The sequence below is a fragment of the Ambystoma mexicanum genome, chromosome 12, assembly GCF_040938575.1.
Source record: "Ambystoma mexicanum isolate Mex_15411 chromosome 12, UKY_AmexF1_1, whole genome shotgun sequence".
Taxonomy (NCBI): domain Eukaryota; kingdom Metazoa; phylum Chordata; class Amphibia; order Caudata; family Ambystomatidae; genus Ambystoma; species Ambystoma mexicanum.
Window position 1 is genome coordinate 801,990,569 of NC_090936.1, and position 24,618 is coordinate 802,015,186.

General features: G+C 45.1%; 1 protein-coding gene across 3 annotated transcripts in view; it reads right to left on the minus strand.

Annotated features, from left to right (window-relative positions):
* PPFIA2 (PTPRF interacting protein alpha 2) overlaps positions 1–24,618 on the minus strand; it is a 2,558,488-nt gene that overhangs the window by 490,328 nt on the left and 2,043,542 nt on the right. For all 3 annotated transcript variants that reach the window (XM_069629312.1, XM_069629311.1, XM_069629313.1), the window contains one exon: positions 11,223–11,353. In XM_069629312.1, the coding sequence (XP_069485413.1) occupies positions 11,223–11,353 (131 nt within the window). The remainder of the gene's footprint in view (positions 1–11,222; positions 11,354–24,618) is intronic.

A 24,618-nucleotide genomic window follows, 5' to 3' on the forward strand; every position in this document is an offset into this window, starting at 1 on the left:
TGCCACATGGTTGAACAAAAATCTGACCAAGTAGAATTTCACTTCCAGAAAAACCAAACTCCAGACGTGACAGTAATAGCAGTAGGACAACAGACTGGTGATGGGGGGTGCTCTCTATTTCTGAAAATCAACCTCCCTTCCAGTTTAAGGTGGTATTCCACACTGGAAGGAAACACCCTGAAATTCTTTACTAATCCACAATCAGAAACTTCAACTCCTATAGTCCAGAAAGATGTGAAATCAGCTCAGAGCCTGGCTGATATTTAGCAAATTGGAGAGCAGTTGTTCATCCCTGTTCAGTTAAATGATGGGAAGGACTCTGTTCTCGCTCGAGTGTGTGTGAACAACGGTAAGAGCTTCATCAGCGAAGCCATGTTCCGCCAACTCCCAAAAGATCCAGCCATTCCCACATTCAAATTGATAGACAAATGGGAAATGGACCTGGAAGCACCTAATTCCAAACATCTCCTGCCAAGCAGGTGTATGCTCAAAATCTCCATTGGCAACAAGAGCATAGTCCATAATTGTTGGGTCGTGCGAGACGTCTTTGCCGCCTTTTACTTAGGCAGTGACATTCTCAATCGCTTTGCCATTAGTTTGGACCTAATAAACTTCAAAGCTTGGTCCCGATTAGCGGATAATCCCATGGGCTTTGATGATCCAGAAAAAGCATTTAGGTCAGCTCAATTGCTACCTTATGCAGTTGAAATTCAGATCAGAGAGGAAGTCACCATCCCAGAAAGGACCCGACAATTCTCCCTGGAAGTGAAAGTTAAAAGAGGACAAAAATTGAAAAACCCTGATGCTTATATCCATCTAAATGCTTCTCTCCAACAGCAAGGGTTAGGGGTAAACCCAACACCATTAGTCAACATAGAACATGACACCATTCCAATAGAGGTGGAAAACAGCGACTTAAAGAGTATTACTCTTTCCGCAGGCACCATTATTGGAATGGCGATTGATGACCGACATTTCTCCATTGATTTAGGAAATGAACTGTTAGGACCAATCCTCAAGGACTGTTTTGACAGTGACAGTGAGGACAATACAACACCAGACAGGATTTTCACCCGGCATGGGGGGAACTTCCTGGTGTACACTTCTTGCCCTTATGGTAAGGAAGATGTGACTTGTGACTTCAGGAGGGATGAGGTGATTTTCCAGGTCCATGAGGGCTGCCTTTCCCACCTGAAGCCCCCAGTCCAAATCAGCACTCTGACCAGGGACTTCTCCACCCAGCTGGAGGAGGCCGCTGAGATAGCCAAACCAAAAGTCTTTCCAGGCTTCAGGCAGATGGTGGAAGAGAGAGTCAACCTAGCTGATGCCTGTGTGACTCTGGAACAGAAGCAAAAGTTGAAACTAGTTTTCTTGGAGTTCCAAGATCTCTTTGCGGTAGACTCATATGACTGTGGTCGCACCGACATCCACACCACAACAATTCCCACAGACCCTGGAATGACTTCAGTGTTTGTGAAGCAATAACGCTTGCCTCTCGCATCCATGGAGTCCCTTACTGAAATAATTAAGAACCTTGAGTCCCGGGGAATAATCCGTCCAGTCCACAGCACTTTCAATAATCCGGTGCTGGGAATATTGAAGCCAAACGGCCAGTGGAGACTCTTAGCCGACCGTAGGGAGCTCAACAAACGGGTCCATACTTCCCGATGGCCTCTGCCCTACATTGACCAAGGGCTGGCCCAGATTCAGGGGTCACAGGTATTCACAGCAATAGACCTGACCAATGGATACTGGACCGTGCCTGTCAGTAGGGAGGACCAATACAAACTGGCTTTTACCTTTGGGGGCCAGCAGTACACATGGACCCGGACTCCCTTCGGATACCTCAACTCCGGCAATGAATTCAACATTTTCCTACATAAGGCCATGCCCGACCTAGCTGCGAGGGATAACCTGGCTTATGTAGATGATGTCCTCATGAAAAGTTCATCTGTGGAGGAACACATAGCGGACATCCGTTATGTTCTGACACAGTTGAGGGCCGCCGGAGCAAAACTTTCCTTTCAGAAAGCACAGTGGTGTAGAACCCGTGTTAATTTCTTGGGGCATGAGATTACTCCTCAGGGTCTCTGTCCCCAAGAAAAGAAAGTGGAAGCACTCCAGAAACTGAAAGACCCCACAACTCTGCGGGAACTAAGGAGCCTCCTTGGACTGACTAATTACAGCAGAAAGTTCATTGAAGGCTACGCAGAGATCACTAGACCCCTGATTCATCTCTTGAAGAGGGGGTCAAGTGGGAATGGGGTCCAGAACAATCCGAGGTGGTAAGACAACTCAAAAGAAGCCTCTCACAAGCGCCTTGCCTAGCTTACCCTGTCAGAAACAAGGAGTTCTTCCTGGAGACGGGGTTCTCTAATACGTGCTTGACGGCAGTATTATACCAAAAGCATGACAAGGTCAATAAAGTAATCTCCTATGCGAGCAAAACTTTATCCTCTGTGGAGGAAAAATTCAATGATTGTGAGAAGGCACTCCTGGCAACGGTGTGGGCATTGAAGAATTACCGCCCGTTTATCCAGGGGGAACACATCATAGTGGAGACTCCACACCAGCCTCTGCAATATCTCCAAAGTGACAGAATCCGGCCCGGAAATGTGAGTAATTCCCGAATTACTTCCTGGATTCTGTCAATGCAAGGCTTTCCTGTGGAGGTCAGATATGGCCAAAACAAGAAGAGTCCCCTCGCGCAAGGTCTGGCTGACTTGCATTATTGTGCCAGAGAAAACTGTCTCGAGGACGAAAGCCTAAAAATCAAGGACAACATGGAGGCATACCTTAATTCCCCACACAAAGTCTTTGAAGAAGACAAGTGTGAGGGAATGCCCACTGTCTATGTGGATGGATGCTCTTACCATGTTGACAACGACGGGGAGAAAGAACTGGTGGCTGGCGTAGGGAATGCATGGGTGAAGGAGTTCCCAGAACCCTCCGCTGGATACAAAATTGGTCCCCGAAGTAGTCAGGTGGCAGAATTGATGGCTGTGCATCAGGCCATCCTCACTGCTGTCCAACATCAACTCCACGAACTGGTCATAATCACCGATTCGGATTATGTACGGAACGGGTTCGTGGAGCACCTGGTTAATTGGAAAACCAGGTGCATGTTATGTGCTAATAACAAACCCTTGAAACATGGGAAGTTAATCCAAAACATTGATGATCTGGTCACATCGAATGGGATGACCATCTACTGGAAAAAGATCAAGGGTCATTCCAAAGTAGAGGGACCAGACAAAACTGGAAATGACTTAGCTGATCAGCTGGCCAAAACCAGGGCCATCCAAGGGGATCTAATAGAAATAGAGCGTCTGTGGGGAGAAATCCAGGTCACTGCGATCACTAGGTCCCAGACAAATGCTCACAATGATCTTTCAACTGCCCAATGGAGTAAGGAGACCCCTGATGCTGATTTAATTACAGCTCAGAAGGGGGATCCAATTATTGGTAAGTTTTACCAACACCTTGAGGACCCTGAGAACTTTCCCCTGACGGATACCGATTACATTGGGAAAGAGGACCTAAGAGTGTTGATGAAATGTCCAAAAATGTTCCGAATCCAAGACGGTTTGTTGGTAAGGAAATCCCAAGCTGGCCATGATCAGTGGGTGGTTCCTACCTCATTCCGAAGCCTGATGTTAAGTCACGCCCATGACGCGGCCACCGCCGGTCATAGGGGATTTCACACAACACTGGAAATCTTAAGAGAGGTTGCATACTGGCCACACATGGGGCAGGACCTCGACCAATACTTGAAGGGGTGTCTTGTGTGTGCACAATTTCAGCCATCATCCCTCACACACCGTGCGCCTCTCCAAAAGAGGGGGATGACACTGCCATGGTCAGATTTTCAAATCGACTTTGTAGGCCCTGTAATCCGCTCGTGTAGAGGAAACAAGTACATGTTGACTGTTACATGCTTGTTTACCAAGTCGGTGGAATGTCTCCCGGCACCAAACTGCAAGGCAGAAACAGCAGCTGCCCTGATGATTAACCACATCTTTTCCCGTTTTGGTCTACCTCAAAGGATTGAGTCAGACAGAGGTAGCCACTTCACCAGTGAAGTAATGACAAAGATGTGGGAGATACTGGGGGTCAAAAGAAAGCTACATATTGCTTACCGGCCAGCTTCTTCTAGGGCAGTGGAGAGATATAACCGAACCATTGTGAGCATCTTAAAAAAGTTTGTGGCAGATTCTGGGCCAAGTTGGGATATCCGATTACCTCTGGTCCTAATGGCCATCAGATCTACCCCTTCATCTGCAACCAAAATGTCACCATTTGAGTTGATGACTGGACGCAAGATGGTGCTTCCCCAGCATTTGCTCTACAGGACCCAAGAGCAGACACTGATAAATGCCTCCACAACTCATGAGTATTTGGAGAATTTAAGGAAACACCTTCAACATGCTTTTGCCTATGCTCAGCGGAATCTAGAAAGATCAGCCGAGAGCATGAAGACCCACTATGATTTAAAAACTACCCGAAAGGAATATAAGGTGGGTGATCGGGTCTATCTATACAATTTCCAAAGGAACCAAGCCAAACAGCGAAAATTTTTGCCTACATGGAAGGGACCGTTTGAAATTATAGACAAAATCTCCCCTGTGGCCTACAAGATCCGCATCCCCAAAGGCGGTTTGGCAGAGGGGGAAGACAAGTGGGTACATATAAATCAGCTAAAGTGTTGCCATCCCAGGCACACTCTGCAACAACTGGAGGAATCCACTGGAATCCCAGAGGGGACGGCTCCAGAGTAATTCAGTTCCAACCCTAAAATATTCCACATATAGTATATAAAATTCTGTGATCCTTGTATATATATATATGTTCTTGTCTCCTAAGTTAAAAAAGAAAATGTATATGTTCATATCTTCTGATTCATAAAATGTATATGTTCGCCACACCATTAATAGTGGTGGAAAAATGTCTAGGAATGTGTATTGCCGCTTTGCTTTATCATCCTAGGAGAGATGAAACCATGGAGAATGACCAAGGAGGACGACCGGGGACCGGGAGCAGAGACCCGAGGGGTCCATGGTACCGCCCAATATTCCCATCAGGACCGGCGAGGAGAACCGATCGATCCAACTGGATGGGGGAAAAGATGCTGAACTGTGCCATCTACCGGAAGAAGATGAGGAGAACATCCCAGATCTTGCGAGTTCCATCTGAGAAAGGACAGAATGGCCATCGCAAGAGGGGGGGCTTGTGGGATGTTTTTAGCCATGCATCCAAGCCCTACAATAAAACTGTGCAGTACTGGCATGGAAAACATCATGATGGCCAGAACTCCCCAGAGAGTGCACAGGGAAAACATGAAGAATAGGCTGCCACCCATTTTTGCCTATGTTGTAAGCTCAGGAGGGCACTGCCTAAAACCACCATTGGGCTACGCACACAGTAGCCTGAAACCATTGGGAATGGCAATGCTGATTGCCAAAAGCAACTCAGAACTGTGGGGAATTAATTTTCTTAATCCCAAAAATGGTTGCATTACCAGTACTCACCACTATCAGAAAGCCAGCGTTTTAAAACCACCACACTTTTGTGTAAAACTACACAAATGAAACAAAACCAGACCAAGGAAAGACTTGCTAAGAGGTGGAAGAATGTAAAACCATATTCTGAAATGACTTGAAGGAAGTAATTATTTAATGTATAGGTACAAATTGTCAGTTTGATTTGAATGTAGAAAACTGGGAACAAAAAGTTACATTTAGCTGAAACCTGGCTTAGTGAAACTGGATTCTGCCTGACAACTACCCCCGACAGGAGAAACCTGTTCAGCCACTCTTCCCAGGCCTAGCTGCAGCCTGCTGCCGCTTGCCAAAAGGAGTTGTCACCTCTCTGATTAGATTAGGGGTGGAGCACCTGGGAACTGGAAGGAACAGAACAATGCAACTCCCTTGACTCAGGCAAATGTTATATTGGGGGCGTCGTAAAGTGGCTTCCTCTTAGGGGAAACTGGGAGGGGCAGTGCCTCTGCTAGCAGCTGAGCTTGGGGGAAGTGGATAAACCAGTTATATATGATGTGGGAAGCCACACCCCTTTTTGACCAGGGCATAATTTTAAAAAGATAGATAACTCATAGTGCAGACTTGTCAGAATTATATAAGTAATATCATTATTTTTGTGATTTTTCTGTGAACATTTTGAGAGGCATTAGGACCCTGTGGTGTATTCTGGAGGGTTGCTAGCGGAAAATAGGGTCTCACTCCAAATGTCTGCATGTTAAAAATCTGACACTTCATCAATTAATGTCCATACTCCTTGTGCACGTGTGTAATTTTAGGTAAATGTCTGATATTGCAAAACCAGTTAAAAAGCGCAAAATGTTGTCATTTTTTAATGCAAGCCCCCAGGAAGATCAGAGGCGGACAAGCATGGACCATAAGGAATATATAATGTGCACATGTAATTTCAACAAATTGTATATCTGGGAAAGATGTATTTGAATCAAATATAGATTTGTGGGCAAACTGACCAGGGTAGGATCCTCTGACCCATAAACAGACCTCATCATGATGACAATCCATTTCCTTCCCCCAATCATGGGAGAGGGGAGAATTGGGCCAATGACAAGTAGAGAGGGGCAGGCTTAGCTAGGCCCAGGCACACACCCATTTTCAAAACACATAAAAAGAGACTGCTGGGACAGGTAGAGAGATTCAATTCCATTTACTGCGGAGCATGCTGACCAACGACTTCACATCCAGAGATCCAGACTTCAAATCCATCAATCTCCAAAGACCAGAACTTTACTTCAGAACTTAAAGCAAGGGCCTAAACCCACAAACTGAGAACTCTTCTCAGCAGGCCTCAGCATCCTTAAAATCATTTGCAAACTATTCCACAGCCGGGCGAGTTGTTTGAATTATTTTGCCAAGAACAATTGCCAGAGACCAGACCAGAGATCCAGAGTGACCCAGACCGCTTGAGCAGAACCAGAGAGCTGACCCAGATCACTGTGAAGTGCGGAGACCAGAACCGGAGTCCAGTCCAAAACCTGACCAGATCTGTGGCGAGGCCTATTTCAAATCTATTTTGTGAGTACCTAGCAGAACTGTGCAGAACCAATCTCTTAGTTAAAATAATTTAATCCAAACTATTTTGACCTAAGTAGAACTGCCTCCTAGAAATCGTGTCATCTGTCATTTTTAAAGCTGCACAACTGTCACCTGTCAATTCTGCAGCTGCAAGCTGTCACCTGTCATTTTGAGTTTACTTTAAATCCGGAAAACTACCTTTATTTAATCGTCCGTATCTCTGGAACCGTTTGGGCTAGGAACTAAGCTTTCCAACGAACCTAAAACCGACTTGCTACTCCTTATACTTTTGCTGTAATCGCGATTCACGCACTCGCGAATTTTGCCGCGATTTGCAATTTGGCCTGATTTCTTTACCTGTAAAAAGATAGCAGCTTTTTGCTTTCCTGTGCTAAAAATTCATTTGTCTCTTAATAACCATCCCTGAATCATTGCTAAAGTGAGCCTGAGCTCATCCCAAGTATCTCTCACTCACCCTGAACCTCCTAAAGGGAATTAAAAGCATTTTCAGCATATTTCTCACTTCACTGCCACCACATTCAAAGCACTTGGGCCTGTGTTTTAAAACTCATACCTGTTTCCTCTAAGCTTGCTGGGGGGGAACTGAATTTCATATTGTATTTGATTGCATTCCTGAGAACTGTGTGCTCCTCTTTCCATCTCCTTCCATTTCTTACATTGCATAGGGGAGGGGGGTGAATTGCCAGAGAAAAAGTGATTATCTTATCTTTTGCTAAAATCATATCAAGTATTTCTGTACTGCATTTTATTCCTCATTGCTTTTCCCTTGAAATCATAAAAGTATTTTTGCTACTTTATCCATCCTATACTAACTCCTCATTGATTGTAAAGAAGTGTGCTAGTGCCAGATTACCCATTGTTGATCAACATCATATGTCTAAGTGTACTATCAGATATTAATTTATTATAAAGTGTGATATATATATATTGTTTAAATTCTCAAATAAACCTTTTAATTTGCAAAACAAACCTACTTCTTGGCTCAGTGGGGTCAGGGGGATTCTAAGAGGGGGTGTTATACAAGGGTGGTCATCCAGAGTACTGAACTAGACATAAAATACATTAATAAGGGTTTTCCTCAGCATCCCAGACTAGGCATTGACTTGGCTGCAGTGTTGATTGAATATCGCTTACAGGTAGAGGGTGGGAAAAACTAACCTGATTCCCCAGCGAGGGGAGATAGCAGCTGCCAGCCCTGAGGAGGCACAGGGTGACGGGATTACAGTGTGGCAACACCGTGTTCTGAGCCTCCCTATTGGTTGGGAGGCTGCCAAACCCCTTTGCTGGGTACTAATGATAATAATTTGAGCACTTGCATAGCACTTGATGAGAAGTCCCACTTCTAAGTGCTCTCATTACCGATGTATTGTTACTCAGTTAATTGGCCTGATAAAGATGAAGGGAGTTGGCCCAGCTGGGGGATTGCAACTTGTGAAGTGCAGGCTGACACATGTCAGAGTGAGCATTTAACTTGTTAGATATCCACCAGATATATGACTCAGTACAGGTTTTACTGTTGACCTGTTACCTTGCATTGCCCTCTATGCATTATTTAGGTTTTAATCTTTATTCTGTTTATCAGGCATGCGGGCCATGGCTCTGGTTCACCCCTGTCTTATATGATGTTTTTGACCACTCTGTTGATCCTCCTTTAAAATTGTGGAAGCCATCTGTCTACCCATCGCGTTATTTCTTTTTTTTACTGCTCGCTGCTGCGATCTGAGCGTGATCTACAGGTCGCAGGTTCGAATCCCGGCAAAGCAAACTCAGCCTTTCATTCCTCCGAGGTCGATAAATGAGTACCAATTTCGGTTGGGTGATGTATGTACATATGTGCTCTGTAAAGCGCTTTGGTGTTAAGGCGCTATATAAATAACACATTATTATCATTATCATTACTTGTATGCCACATTATTTCTAATGGAGACTAATCAAGGAGGAAGGAAAATCATCCACCATTGAAAAAAGTGGTGAGCAGCAGTTCCATGGATATGTAATCAAAGAATTGCACGTGTTTATGAAATCTAAGGATTTAGGGGGCACATAGATGTAGGTGACATTTGGTTTTTAGCACCATCCACGTCTGGGATACACCTTTTAACTTCCTCTTCATCTTCATCTCTCACCAGACATACATAGAGCATTAAATCTCAGCATTAAAGGCCCCCTATTTACTAGGCTGTCCAATGGGTGCTTCTCAAAGGGGGTCATGTCAAGTCTAAGTGGTGTTGTTTTTTGTATCCAGTCTGAATACTAGAAATATATCTCCCTTTTGCAAAGTTTGTAAAAAAGTGTTGCCTGTAAATAAATCGATTTCTCACTTTAACATTCAGTCAGTGAGTAAATCACCGTCATTCTGTAAATGAGCCAGCCAGGCTTGTGGGGTCAGCTTCATAGCTTTTTCTTAAGTTGTCATTACAGGGCTTCAGCTCCCCCTGGAGGCCTTTCCTTGTTCTATTCTGCAGAGACCAACGTCCTGTGAGCATCTGCAGCCAGTCGTCCCCCTCCCTCCATTTACGATCTTTGGTTTTGCCACAGAATAAAGCCATAACATGGGGATGATGGTATGCTTGTATTTTCTAAGGAAGCATCAGACTTCTCAAACGAAAGGCTTTGTCACTTTAAATGTGCATTTTCTAGTCAAACAGACCTTTTAAAAAGAAGTTACCTGTTCACTGACATGGTTTACCCTGCTTTCAGCTTTTTTGACGTGGAGCTAAGAACATGCTTGAGGAATAAAGAAGTTTAAGGTAAGGCTCATGTTATCTCATGTTGTGCACCCTTAATGATAAACCCCAGGAAAACAGCCATTCGAATCTGCATTGGGAAACATCTTAATTAAAAGCTGTGCATGACACAACTTCTTTGGGATCCAAGGGGGGAATGAGGGCCTCCCAAACATCATTTCAAAATGGTTTTTAAATGGGGCCCCACGTATCTTTCACCAGCCCTGAAATATCTTATGAAAAATGAGAGTGGACAAAATAACAAAAATGTTGGCCGCTGGCTGCTTTGCATACAATCAAAGAGCATTTTGTGATGTAACAATAGCCACGCAGCTTGTTTCATTCATAATAAAGCCATGAGTTATATGTCTGCAAACCATGAGTATTGTATATCCTTCTTTGGACAGCCTCAACTATTGAGCGTGAAGAGTTGGTGGTTCTGCTTGACGTGAAGCTGGTCTGCATGTATGCCTCAATTGCTCGATCACTTGTATTTAGAGACTCCCTGTGTGTATTATCCGGCTCTTGATGCATTCAGGACAAGTCATGTATGCTGGGTACTGTCGGAGCAGTTTTTTGAGAATAGAAGGAAAGCAAGGGATACTATAATCAGTGATAGCAAAAGATTGACATTCAACAAGAAATGTGCCTGGTGATGCTGACATTACTGGATCAGGCATGCTTAGAAAACACAGGTAAGAAGCCAGGGAGGTAGTGAGCCGAAATACAAGAGCGTTGTCTTCACCATTAACAGGATAATGTTGTTCTTTGTGTCTAAAGCCACTGAGAAGGACGTGTCGCACCACTCCTGTGTAACTAACAATTGCTGACTGTTTATCAACAGTATGATATGATACACGTTATTTATAACCCACTTAATGCCCAGAGGTTTCTAAGCACAGACCCGGGGATTGAACCTGTGTTGCTTTGTGTCGTCTTGTTTCCAAGGAGAGCACATTGCCCCTAGGCTATCTTCCCGAGGAGGGAGGAGGGAGCAACCAGCCAATTGCCAAGATTATAGGACATATTATTTAGCCTCCTTTAGAAAAATAACAAACACCATGCCTCATCGCTCAGCACATCACGTCATTTATAGTACTTACATGCACATTATGCTTTTGTCATTTCATTCAATGTGTCTTGTCTCATACGTTAATTTATAGCACGTTTTCCCTATTCATTAATCTGCATTACTCCTGGTCTTCCACAATGATTCAAAGTCCTGGGTATGTCACCTCCCTGGATTGAATATCAAAGCTGCATGATAACAATAACTGCAATTCTCGCAACCGTCAGCAGTTGCCTTGTTTTCACTTATACAATGTATGAGATTTACAGTGAACACAGCCATGAAAGTTTACTATAATAGAATAAGTTCGTGTACTCATTCCATATGGACAATACCTACCCCCTGGACTCATTGTGATGGGACGAGGGCAACGTATGAGTCATCCTGACACTCCTGGGCGTTGAGGGTGGAGAGGTCTCGCATTTTATTGTTGCTTTATCTTCACGCCCATCCTCTTCCACTATGGCAATCTAAGGGAGATAAGGAAGATGGTAAGTACATACACCTGCAGGACTCTGTCCCGTGGCAATAACATGTGCTGATTTGAGGATGAGTGAAATGCAGATAAGGGCCTACGAGCATATTGACTCAGAGAATACTGTATAGGTCCCCAGATATCAACGCATTGTTATTAAAGGAAAAGCAACAGCCACACATCTACTCACATAATACGAGGTAAAAGTACTCCCATGAGCTTGCAAATGGGTGAGGTGACGAACAGACATTTAGCAAGTAAAGACACGCCATTTTGGATAAGGACCAAGAGCAGTAGGACACCATTAGTTGCACTTTCCATTAAGAGCCAGGAGACTGAAGGAGATAGTGCTCTCTGTAGTTAATCAATACAATTATATAACATAACAACAACTGTGGAGTGGAAGGTACAGCGAAAAAAGGACGCTCTTTGTGGGAGGCCTAAACAATGGGCGTTTCCTGGCAGGCAGTAGACATGTGAGATAGAGTGATAGACGGTGTGGGCTGTAAACATTATTCCTTGCTTCAGCCCCAGGGAGAGGGTTCCACAGAGTCTGGGGCCGATGGGAACCTGCCCAGTGTGTGATGTGACCACTGGAAGTGCGTTAGAAAAGGGTCTGTGCAGCAGGTGCATTAACATTTAGAATTGGGAGTAGAGTAAGGTTAGATTTGCTTTGGCCACGCAAGTACTAGCGTAGTTACAGGTGCACAAATACAGAGGGGTCTTGAAAAGCTAAGTAGAAGCGATGCTTCATGAAGAAAACGATTCGTAGTGTGCCGAGGATGCAGCAGAAGTGAGATTGGCCTTGAAAGAAATGAATCAATGTTCATGCAAGTTAGAACAGAAGGGAACCAAAGGAATGTAAGAGTCATGGCTATTCCGTGAGCAGCATGGGACTGTGCTGAGTAGAATCCTGTTCAATACTAGCCGTGGATCGAGGTAGGAACTGGAAAATGACATGAGCTGGCATGTGATATGCTGAGAGGTGAAGTTCCAGGGAGAAGGTGGGGACATTTAAACAAACTGTACAGAGGGGTGCAGATGTAAGGAGGGAGTTGAAATAGAGGAAAAAGGAGGAAGGAGGAGAGTTGGAGCTTGCTGACGGCTGTGGCTCGGGAGGAGTTGAGGATTGGCTCAGGCACATTGGCCTGACCAGGATGAGCTGAGGCCTACCGAATAGCCTGAAAGGAGCTTTCTGGCTGTGAGTGTGGGGGAAGAAAAAGCCAGAGGGTGGTACATGCCCTCCAAGTTACAGAGAGGCAGGAAAATCATCTGATGGTGAGTATAAAAATACATTAATAAATATATCTCCTGCAGAATAAGTGGCAAGGTTTCAGATTTGGCACAAAGCCACATTTTATGAACTTTTACGGTGCCAAAGGGTTAATGAAAAGGATGGATCTAAATTCGAGTGGAAGATTTTCCATTTACCGCAGACGGTTAAAATATATCGAGCCATCTGATGACAGATGAGCATGAGCGAGACACAGACATTGTAAAACCAATTTTTTAAATATATATTCTTACAATAACCAATGCATGCAGAAATCTAACATATCGCACACACCAAGAATGCCATGCCAAAGCCAATGTTGATTTGCACGTGTAGTTTAAAATAGCTGTTTCATGTGTGTTGTGCACATGTTTTGTAACATAATGGACAGATTCAAGCTGTTGAAATCACTTATATTAAGTGCATAATTGCAAAGGTTTGTGGCAACCTTTGTTTGCCTCTAGACGTGAATACCTTGATGTTATAAAATTGCAATACCAAGTCTACTGGTGTATAGCTGAAGGTCCAGAATAAAACAGTAAGATTAGCAAATTGTAAGAGATAAGCTACTTCTTCCTACAAGTGGCACCATGGGCAATCCCCCAGAGGATCTCTCTCCCCTACCGATCCTGCGAAAAAGAGCCAAGTTATGAGGAGTATGAAAAAGAATGCTGGTGTGGAAACAGGCGCAACAAGCTGAAGTATGATGGTAATTGAGTAGAGTTCGAGATAGTTTTCTGCATGTCAGACCGCGCTACTGCCTGCAAAATCACCATATCAAAGGGAGAGCTGCCTGGAAGCATCAGATCCCAGAGGAAGCACATGGGGAAATACGAGCCATAACAGGAGAGCACTGAGGAGCCCTGATTGGATTGTGCAGCTTCTATGACAATGCCTTCTGATTCAAAGAAGGAGAAGGACCTCTTTATGCTCTTGGGCCACTGTTCCACAAGAGTAGAATATGCAATTAGGATGGTCCAGCCACAAGGGCATGAGACAGCAAGTCAACAGTCATGACAATCCATTAGATCCTGGGGACAATTATGACTAGCTCCCCTGGCCAATGTCAACTTGAGAGAGTGAAGCATGTGCGTCATGGTGGTATGTTGACCAGAGAGAGGAGAAGACAAAGAGAAGGAGGCAAACTAAGCAAGGGATAGGTTGGAGGAGGAAGAGAAGGGAAAGTAGGAGACAAATAACATAATGATCAGGAGATGGTTGGAGGACAAGAATGGAGAAAGGGAGAGAGGAGTGGGCACATGTGGAAGTAGAAGAAACTGAATGAGATAGAGTATACAACCTATTGCCTTTCCTATTTGTATTCGCGTTGCCCATTCCTCTCCAGAGAGGTATGAGTAGGATACTTGTATATTCTACCTTAACCTTAACGGTGCACATTCATCATTTGGCCCAAGAAGATTATGCTGTCCTGCTGAGGACAGGGGATCCCATTTGGAAAAACAATAGTTGACTTTCTGTATTAGTGTTATGTGACTGTATTTCATGTTGTTCATACATTTAATTGAATTTAATTTATATTTACATAATACTGCGCATGTATTTCTATTTATATATTAGGTCAGTATTGAATTTATCAGAAATATTCACATTATGGAAGAAGAGCCATACATAGGTACTCTCTAACTCATGAGATTGTTTTCTTGCAAACACTGTCCATGACTATTTCCACAGCCTCAAATAAACACAAAGGAAGCCCTCGATTGAGAAATGTTGCAGTGGGAAATGTTTTGAGAAAGAGGTTGTATTGTTAAAGGATAAAGGATATGGATGGATGAAAGAGATTGGATAACACGACATGGTCTCTCCATAGCTTTAATTATGCTTCTTCAAGTAACTTTAAGTGGAAGTCTAGACTGGGTGTCAGTAAAGATCTTGCTGGTCCTGAACATGCATTATATGTAGACCACGGACATACTTATGGCCTGCTCAAGTTTCCACATTCAGTTGTTTATTGGACACCACAGTTGGGCACTTGTCATTGGACCAAAGTCATTGGTAGCAATAGCTGGCTCTGATTGGCAAGACTTCTGAGAATTATGTTATAACCAGCACGTCAGTTCCACGACTTTAGTGATAAAGCAGATGGCCAAAGTATTTCTGGATTACGGCACGTCAGTTCCACGACTTCAGTGATAAAGCAGATGGCCAAACTATTTCTGGATTAGGAGTAACAGCAGACATTCCAAATAATACTCAGTCCTGCAGTGACACATGAAAGCAGACATCTCATAGCTTAGAAAGTGGATGTTATGAGTCGACCTTTCAAACTAATGTTTTTATCACTGTTATCATTGTCTCTAAGGAGGTAAAAACATTGGGTTTCTATCTTGATGTAACTATGTCCTTTACCAAACAACTAAACACCTTGGCATCTACCACAGCCTACACATGCAAGCTGATCAGAGCAGGTATACCCTTCCTTTCTAATGACAATTGCCTCATACTGGCCCGAGCTTTAATTCTGTCAAGACTAGACTATTGCAACGCCCTCTACACTAGTGCTAATTGTGGGATGTATTTACCCATGCATCCGAGCCCTACCTCAAAACTGTGCAGTACTGACATGAAAACATCATGATGGCCAGAGCTTCCCAGAAAATGCACAGGGAAATGCAGGAAGAATAGGCTGCCACCCATTTTTGCCGATGTTATGGGCACAGAAGGACACTGCCTAAAACCACCATTGGACTACCCGCACAGTAGTCTGAAACCATTGGGAATGGCAATGCTGATTGCCAAATGCAACCTAGAATTGTGGGGAATTCATTCTTCAATCCCAAAAATGGGTGCAGTACCAGTACTCACCACTATCCAAAAGCCGGCGTTTTAAAACCACCCTGTGTTCCTCTGAAGGCAAGCCAAAGTGTCTATTTTAAACATTGCAACATGTGCAAAATATTCACTGAACACCAGCAGACATTTGGCAGAATGAGGTTTTGTGTGCTTACAAAATCTGGGAAATGAAGAGCCCAAAACAGTGCTTATAACAAAACTGCTATGGAGTCAGCAGTTTAAGTTGCACTGGATTTAAAGACACTAAAATCGAAAATGTTTAGATGAAATGAGTGACCTATGTTTGGTGTCACATGCCTTTGTAACTGTTGAAATGCCATAGTTTTGCACTTAGAATCAGCATTCTAGCTGCATATGTAAAAATGTTTAGTTTTATTTGAATGCAGGAACTGGGGAACAAAAAGTGACATTTTATCTGAAACTGGCTTAAAGAGATTCCAATTCTGCCTGGCAACTACCCCCATCAGGAGTGAAACTTGAGTCACAGCTGTGTTCCCAGGCCTAGCTGCCCTTTTGCTGCTCACACTAAGGATATGCCATCTATCTGATAATTGAATTACCTGTGCTCTGCAGGAGAGTGAACAATGCAACTCCCTTCACCCAGGCAGAGGGTTTATTGAGAGGATCATAAATGGCTTCCTCTTGAACAATGAGCCTCTCCTGACTCAGGCAAAGGTTTTATTACAGCAGTCGTAAAATGTAGCTTCCTCTTGGCAGAAGCTGGGAGGAGCACTGCCTGTGAGAGCAAGCTGGCTTGGCAGAACTGGATAAACCAGTATTTCTACCTTGTGCTGGGAGGAAACCACACCCCTTTGGAGCCAGAACATAACTTTAAAAAGATGGATCATTCATAGAGCGGACATGTGAAAATTTTATAAATGATACCATAATTCTTGTGATTTTTCTGCCCACAGTTTAAGAGGTTTTTCGACCCGGTGGCATGTTCAGGGGGGTGTCAGCGGAAAAGTGGATATTACTCTAAATGTATGCATGTTAAAAGTCTGAAACTTCATCAGTTAATGTCCATACTCCCTGCGCACATGTATGTAAAGTTGGGTCAATGTCAGAAATTGAAAAATCAGTTAAAAAGTCAATTATGTGCCATTTCTGAATGCAAGCTCTTAGAAACAGCAGATTTGGACAGAGACATGGCTAAATTCAGCCACACCATGTATATGTAATTTCAAGCAACTGTGTAACTGTGAAATATGTCTTTTATTATCAAATATAGAATATGTGCAATCTGACAGAGGAGTGTCCTATCTGCAAGCCATAAAATGACATCCCTCTGACTCACAGTTCATTCCCCAATCAAATGATAAATGGAAGTTTGACCAATTAGAAGCTGAGAGAGAGGTAGGGTCAGTGATGCTAGAACACACCCACATTCTAAACACATAAAAGCAGACAGACAGGACAGATAGGGACCTTTAAAATCCATCTGCCGCTGGAAGCTCTGCCGGAAAAATCCATACTTTACCTCCATCAAACCTCCAGAGAGCCAAACTAGAGACTTCAATCTATCCAGAACTAGAGACCCAGACCAGAGAACCAGAGAGAGCTGACCCAGATCACTGTGAAGAGAGAGACCAGAGCCAGTCTAAAACCCTGACCAGATCCGTGACGAGGCCCATTTAATTCAAGAATATAGTGTGAGTACCCAGCAGAACTGTGTAGAACCAATCTCTTAGTTTAAATTCATCTAATTCAATCTATTTAACCTAAGTAGAACTGCCTGATAGATCCAAATCTGTCACCTGTCATTTGTAAAGCTGTCACTTGTCATTTTCTAGTTGCAAGCTGCACTTGTCTTTTTGAACTTTAAAATTTCTAATCTGAAAAACGACCTTCACTAAATCGCTCATATCTCCGCGACCGTTTGTGCTAGAGACTTGCAGTAACTTTCATTTGGAAGATGAGATCCTAGGTTTTCCTAGGACCCCAAAACGATAGAGATAGTCCTTGTGGTTCCTCTGTAATAGCGCTCGGCGCATCCGCGAATTTTGCCGCGATTTGCAAATTTCTTCATGTTTAAAAACTGCTGCTGCTTGCCTTCCATTTGCCAGAAATTCGTTTAACCTGCTAATCATTCCTGAATCATTGCAAGAGTGAGCCTGAGCTAATATTAACTAGATACCACTCACCCTGAACCTCTGAAAGGGAATTAAAAGCATTTCCCGCATATTTCTCATCCATTGCTAGCACATATCAAAGCATTTTGCCTGTGTTTTCAAAACTCCTATCTGTTTTCTGTAGTGTAAGCTTGCTGGGGTGAACTGATTTACATTGATTGCATTTCTGAGAACTGTGTGTTTTCCTTCCATTTCCTTGCCTTGCATCAAGGGGGGGAGGGGATTGCCAGAGAAAAGTGATTACATTGTTTGGTTGAAATCATATTGAGTATTTTCTGTACTGCATTCATTGAATATTGCATCCACCTGAGCTTACATAAAGCATCCTCTACCACATTATACTTTTGTTCCTATTTACCAGTGTGCTACCTTATCCATTTCATGTCAACTCATTAGTGATTATAAGAAGTGTGCTAGTGCCAGATTCTCCGTTGTTGATCTTTATCATATCAGATTAAGTGTGCTATTCAATTATTAATTTATTATAAAGTGTGATATATATATTTTAAATTATCAAATAAACCTTTTAAACTTGCAAAACAGAACTACTTCTTGGCTCAGTGGGGTCAGGGGGATTCCAAGAGAGGGGTGTTATATAGGGGTAGTCATCCAGAACGCATGAACTGGACATAAAGATATATCAATAAGGGTTTTCATTCAGTATTATAGACTAGGCGTTGACTTAGCTGTAGTGTTGAATTGAATCCTCTTACAAATTGGGGGCTCGAGCCGGACGTTTGGGTTAGAATACCACTTGTGCAGCTTAATACAGTGTGCTAACTGACGGGATACATACATCCGGTCGGATCACCACGCTGCATTACGCTGTGAAGCATTCCTCAAAAGGGACACTCCAAGAAACGTTCTGTTCTGCAAAAATAAAATACTAACTTCTGTAAGTCAGGACAGAGACCAATCTCTAGAATGACGACCTTAGTAGACATGAAAATAGCCAGAGAGCACCTCTTGCATAAGCTATTTGTGAGAGGTGAATGGACTGAACAGGGCCAGGATGCCTGGTTGCAGGCCATCACGCGACAGGTCACTGAAACAGGGTCAGATATATATAGAGATCAGGGTCCCTTACATGTGGCCCTGAGTGAACTATATATGGCTCCTAAAGCCAAAGAGGAACACAATAAGATTGCCAGGATAGCAGCATACCTGTACCTATATATGGGAGACATGCAGGATAGATGTGCTGAAAGCCAAAATCTGGCAAATAGGCAACAGATGGTGTTAGAGAAGGCCCAATCTGACCTGGTCTCTTCTGAGCAGAGGCTGCAGAGGAGCCAGGAGTCAGAAGATGATAGTAGGCAGCACATCATTAAAATAAAGAAGGATTTGGATGTGCTGCAACAGGAAAAGGTAGAACAGGATACTAGATTTCTGGCCCTGCAGAAGGAGCACCAAGACAGTTTGGACTCCTTACTGCAGAGCCAGAAAAAGCTGGAGCAACAATTAGACTTTAACAGGGCATGCACGGAGCAGGTAGCCACCCTGCAAAGTCATCTAGATAGAGTGAAGGTAGAGAGCAACAAGCTGATCTTGAAAGACCTGGATACCCAGGCAGAGTTTGATGAAGAACGCCAGAAAGCTGGTGCCTTTCAAAGGCAGAGGGACGACCTGGCGGCACAAATGCAGGCTCTTAGTCAGGAAAGAGACGCCTTAGGCCAGGAAGTCTGCCATTTAAAAAGGAAAATGGAAGAAAATCACCTGGCCCACCAGGGACTGGGTGACCTCCAAAAAGAACACCAGAACTTGTTAGAGCACACCAGGAGGGTGGAGGATGCTCTAGCAAGAAAGGAGCAGGCCAATAGGGACACAGCTCAGGAGGTAACCCTCCTGCAGCAAAGACTGGCCCAGTTCTCCAGGACCAACCAGGAAGCACAGAGGGAGAATGAGGCCCTCTGTCAACACAATGATAGGCTCCAGCAACAGGTAGCGATGCAGGAGAAACTGATAGAGTCGAGTAAGGCCTTAACAGAGGAACTGAAGGCACAAATGCAGGCTCTTGCATTGCAACAGGGAGCAGGGGCGGATAGAGATGAGGTTCGCTGGGAAATGGAAACTCCGGAACATAACCTCAGGAGCCCTAGTACCAGAGGCCCTCATACCTCTCAGTCCCTGGACTCTGCCACCCCCATGTCCCCTGGTGCACATGAGCACAGGGCCACAGGGATGGCAGATTACTATCCAGCTAAGAGTAGGGGGCTCATAGGCCAGTACCACTCAGGAATGGAGGGGTGGGCATCCGGGTATGGGCACCCAAGTACAGTACAGTTCAATGGGGAACCCCAGGAGAGTAGGCCCATTAAGGGCATCCTGAAAACCTCTGCCCAGTTAGGTCAGTGGAGGGGGTACCCATCAAATCCTGGCAGCAAGGAGGAATCTGAAGACTCCTCTGAACTGCGCAGGACACAGGAGACCAGGTCCCCACATTCTGCCAGCCATTCCCAGGCTCGCAGAATCCGGGAAAACCTGGAAGAACAGACGGGAACCTCTGGGAGCAGTGCCTCTGAGTCCGAGGACGAATGGACAAGGGTTACCCGAACCAAAAAGGCCAATAAGGCAAAAAGGGCCTTGCTTAAGGACCCCTTAAAGCAGATTAAGGCGATCAGGATTGCATCACGCCTTACCATAAGAACGCTAAGTATTCTGTTTGGGAGCACTTAGAGTTGTTTGAACAAATGATGGAGACTTTCCATTTGAAGGACAGCCAAAGCTGTATTCAATATGTAAAGTGGACATTCTCCCCGGAATACTCCAGTTTCTTTGCGGGGCTGGAGGATCAAAATCATTTAAGATGGTCCACATATAAGGCGGCCATCCTGAAACATTTTTCTGTTCACAGAAATCCTCAAGAGGCTCGCAAGGCAGCCTACAATTTGCAATGTGGGGAGGATCAGGCCCCACAAGAATTTGTGCAGGAGTTAAAGCGTGCTTTTGCACAGACCACAAGAAGGGTGCGCACAGATAGTAGAGAGTTCATAAATACGTTTTTCCATGCCTTGCCCAAATACATCATGACCCAGCTCGTGAGGGATTTTCACGAGAAAAGATCCTTAGATTGGGTCATTGAACAGGCTACCCGGATCTATGAGGTGCAGAAACCGGTAGATAGCAAAAGTAATGCCCAGAAAAACCCCAAAGCCAACAGCACCCCTGCTGCTGCCAAGGTGGCAGAGGTAAAGGTCACCCCCGTTTTGGATTTGGAGATGGGGGGGCCTAAAAACCTACCTGCACCTAATAATGCTAGGCCCAGAAGGTCATCGGGCCAGTCACAGACAGGGAGCCAGGGAGGCAGCCCCACAAATGGGGTCCCTCGCTCTCCTGATTATGTAAGTCCCCGTTACAAGGGAAATCGACCCATCCTGGGTTATGTGTGGACTCCTCCAGCCCAAGGGGGGGGATCCAGCCAAGCACCTAACCCAGGGAACTTCCCTCCAAATTTCCCACAGGAGGGCAGAAATTTACCAAACCCTGGGCAGAACTTTTTCCCCAGATATCCACCCGACTTTCAGCCCCAAAACCATCCATCCTTCTTTCCCCAATTCCCTGAGCCCAGACCACTGAATCCGGGAGAGGGGAGGCCAAGGGTGGAGGGGTACCCAAATCTTCCCAACCCGGGGTATTACCAGAGGAGGGACAGCTACCCTTCCCGGGATCAGCCCAGGGGAGAAAACAGGGCCCCGTATCAGCCTGAGCGGGTTTCCCAGTTAGAGCGCCAGGTTCAAAACATGGCGCGGGATCTGGGTCACATACTGAGGGCTCAGCAGAACCCTCAGATGGGCGTGCCGGCGCAGAACGCACCCAACTCTGGACCTGGTGCTCCAGAACAATGACGGGGGCAGCACCCCGATAACTCACAGGTTCCCAGGGAGGAGGCACAAAGGGAAGGGGGGTGTAAAGCCTTGGAGGAAGCTTCCTTCCTCACTTGTAAACAGCCCCTGGAAACCCAGGAACTGGAAACGAAATCTCTTGCCCCTGAAAGTCTGCCTCCTAAGGAGCAGAGGGGGGGTAGGAGAAACAAAAGACCCAAACAGACTCAGTTTGAGGAGGAGGTACAGATCTTCCAATTTGAGGGAGAGGGATCCTCAGAGGATCCTGAGAAAAGGATCTTCTCCTTCAGAGAGGGGGGAACTCCTCCCAAAGAAAAATGGGTCCCTAGGAATGCAAATCCAGACTGGGGAGATGTGGAGACTGAGCTACCGCCGCCCACCATCTCATCCCAGAACCAACAGCAAGAAAATCCCCTGGTTCAAACCCATCCTGGTGACTGCCTCCAAAAAGGGGGGGGCGGCCCAGAACCGGAGCCAGGGGAACCCACAATGGCTCTGATCTCCAGTTGCCAACTTTTTCTTTCAGATTCCCAAGGCTCTCCACAGAATTCTGCCCAAAATTCTTCTCTCGCGATGTCCAAAACCAGAAAATTAGCCCACCAGTTGTCCAAAAATGTACATTATCTGTGCCCCCTTGAGGAGAAGGAGGGAAGATATTATGCCCTGGTACAAGTACAGGGGCAGGGTACAATCTCGGCACTGGTGGACACTGGATCTCAAGCTACCCTTCTGTCCAGAAGGGCCTTTGACGAACTGAATGCAGGAAGGGGAGAGAATTACCAAATTCCTCTCACCTCTCTTCCGGGACAACTACAGAACTTTGACGGGAAGGAAATTCCCGTTGAGGGGACTGCAGACTTGGACATTAAAATTGGGCGACATAAGTTGAAACACCCGGTCATAGTTGTGACCCCAGAAGGCACCCCTTGTTTACTAGGGAATGACGTCCTGAGAAGGTTGTCACCCCTAATAGATTGTGTAAACAAGGTCCTCTGGACCCAGACTAGCCGACCAATAAAATTAAAACAGAGTGTCAACCATGTTAGTTTAAACGGCACATGCCACATGGTTGAACAAAAATCTGACCAAGTAGAATTTCACTTCCAGAACAACCAAATTCCAGACGTGACAGTCATAGCAGTGGGACAACAGACTGGTGATGGGGGGTCCTCTCTATTTCTGAAAATCAACCTTCCTTCCAGTCTAAAGTGGTATTCCACGCTGGAAGGAAACACTCTGAAATTCTATACCAATCCACAATCTGAAACTCCCACTCCTATAGTCCAGAAAGATGTGAAATCAGCTCAGAGCCTGGCTGATATTCAGCAAATTGGAGAGCAGTTGTTCATCCCTGTTCAGTTAAATGATGGGAAGGACTCTGTTCTCGCTCGAGTGTGTGTGAACAACGGTAAGAGCTTCATCAGCGAAGCCATGTTTCGCCAACTTCCAAAAGATCCAGCCATTCCCACCTTCAAACTGATAGACAAATGGGAAATGGACCTGGAAGCACCCAATTCAAAACATCTCCTGCCAAGCAGGTGTATGCTCAAAATCTCCATTGGCAACAAGAGCATAGTCCATAATTGTTGGGTCGTGCGAGACGTCACTGCCGCCTTTTACTTAGGCAGTGACATTCTCAATCGCTTTGCCATTAGTTTGGACCTAATAAACTTCAAAGCTTGGTCCCGATTAGCGGATAATCCCATGGGCTTTGATGATCCAGAAAAAGCATTTAGGTCAGCTCAATTGCTACCTTATGCAGTTGAAATTCAGGTTAAAGAGGAAGTCACCATCCCAGAAAGGACCCGACAATTCTCCCTGGAAGTGAAAGTTAAAAGGGGACAAGAGTTGAAAAACCCTGATGCTTACATACATCTAAACGCTTCTCTCCAACAGCAAGGGTTGGGGGTAAACCCAACTCCATTAGTCAACATAGAACATGACACCATTCTAATAGAGGTGGATAACAGCGACTTAAAGAGTATTACTCTAGCCGCAGGCACCATTATTGGAATGGCGGTTGATGACCGACATTTCTCCATTGATCTTGTAAATGAACTGTTAGGACTAATCCCCAAGGACTGTGTTGACAGTGACAGTGAGGACAATACAACACCAGACAGGATTTTCACCCGGCATGGGGGGAACTTCCTGGTGTACACTTCCTGCCCCTATGGTAAGGAAGATGTGACGTGTGACTTCAGGAGGGATGAGGTGATTTTCCAGGTACATGAGGGCTGCCTTTCCCACCTGAAGCCTCCGGTCCAAATCAGCACTCTGACCAGGGACTTCTCCACCCAGCTGGAGGAGGCCGCGGAAATAGCCAAACCAGAAGTCTTTCCAGGCTTCAGGCAGATGGTGGAAGAGAGAGTCAACCTAGCTGATGCCTGTGTGACTCTGGAACAAAAGCAAAAGTTGAAACAAGTTTTCTTGGATTTCCAAGATCTCTTTGCGGTAGACTCATATGACTGTGGTCGCACTGACATCCACACAACAACAATCCCCACGGACCCTGGCATGACTCCTGTGTTTGTGAAGCAATATCGCTTGCCTCTCGCATCAATGGAGTCCCTTACTGAAATAATTAAGAACCTTGAGTCCCGGGGAATAATCCGTCCAGTCCACAGCACCTTCAATAATCCGGTGCTGGGAATATTGAAGCCAAACGGCCAGTGGAGACTCTGTGCCGACCTCAGGGAGCTCAACAAACGGGTCCATACTTCCCGATGGCCTCTGCCCTACATTGACCAAGGGCTGGCCCAGATCCAGGGGTCACAGGTATTCACTGCAATAGACCTGACCAATGGATACTGGACTGTGCCTGTCAGTAGGGAGGACCAATACAAGCTGGCTTTTACCTTTGGGGGCCAGCAGTACACCTGGACCCGGACTCCCTTCGGATACCTCAACTCCGGCAATGAATTCAACATTTTTCTACACAAGGCCATGCCTGACTTGGGTGCAAGGGGTAACCTGGCTTATGTAGATGATGTCCTCATCAAAAGTTCATCTGTGGAGGAACACATAGCGGAGATCCGTTATGTTCTGACACAGTTGAGGGCTGCCGGAGCAAAACTTTCCTTTCAGAAAGCACAGTGGTGTAGAACCCGTGTTAATTTCTTGGGGCATGAGATTACTCCTCAGGGTCTCTGTCCCCAGGAAAAGAAAGTGGAAGCACTTCAGAAACTGAAAGACCCCA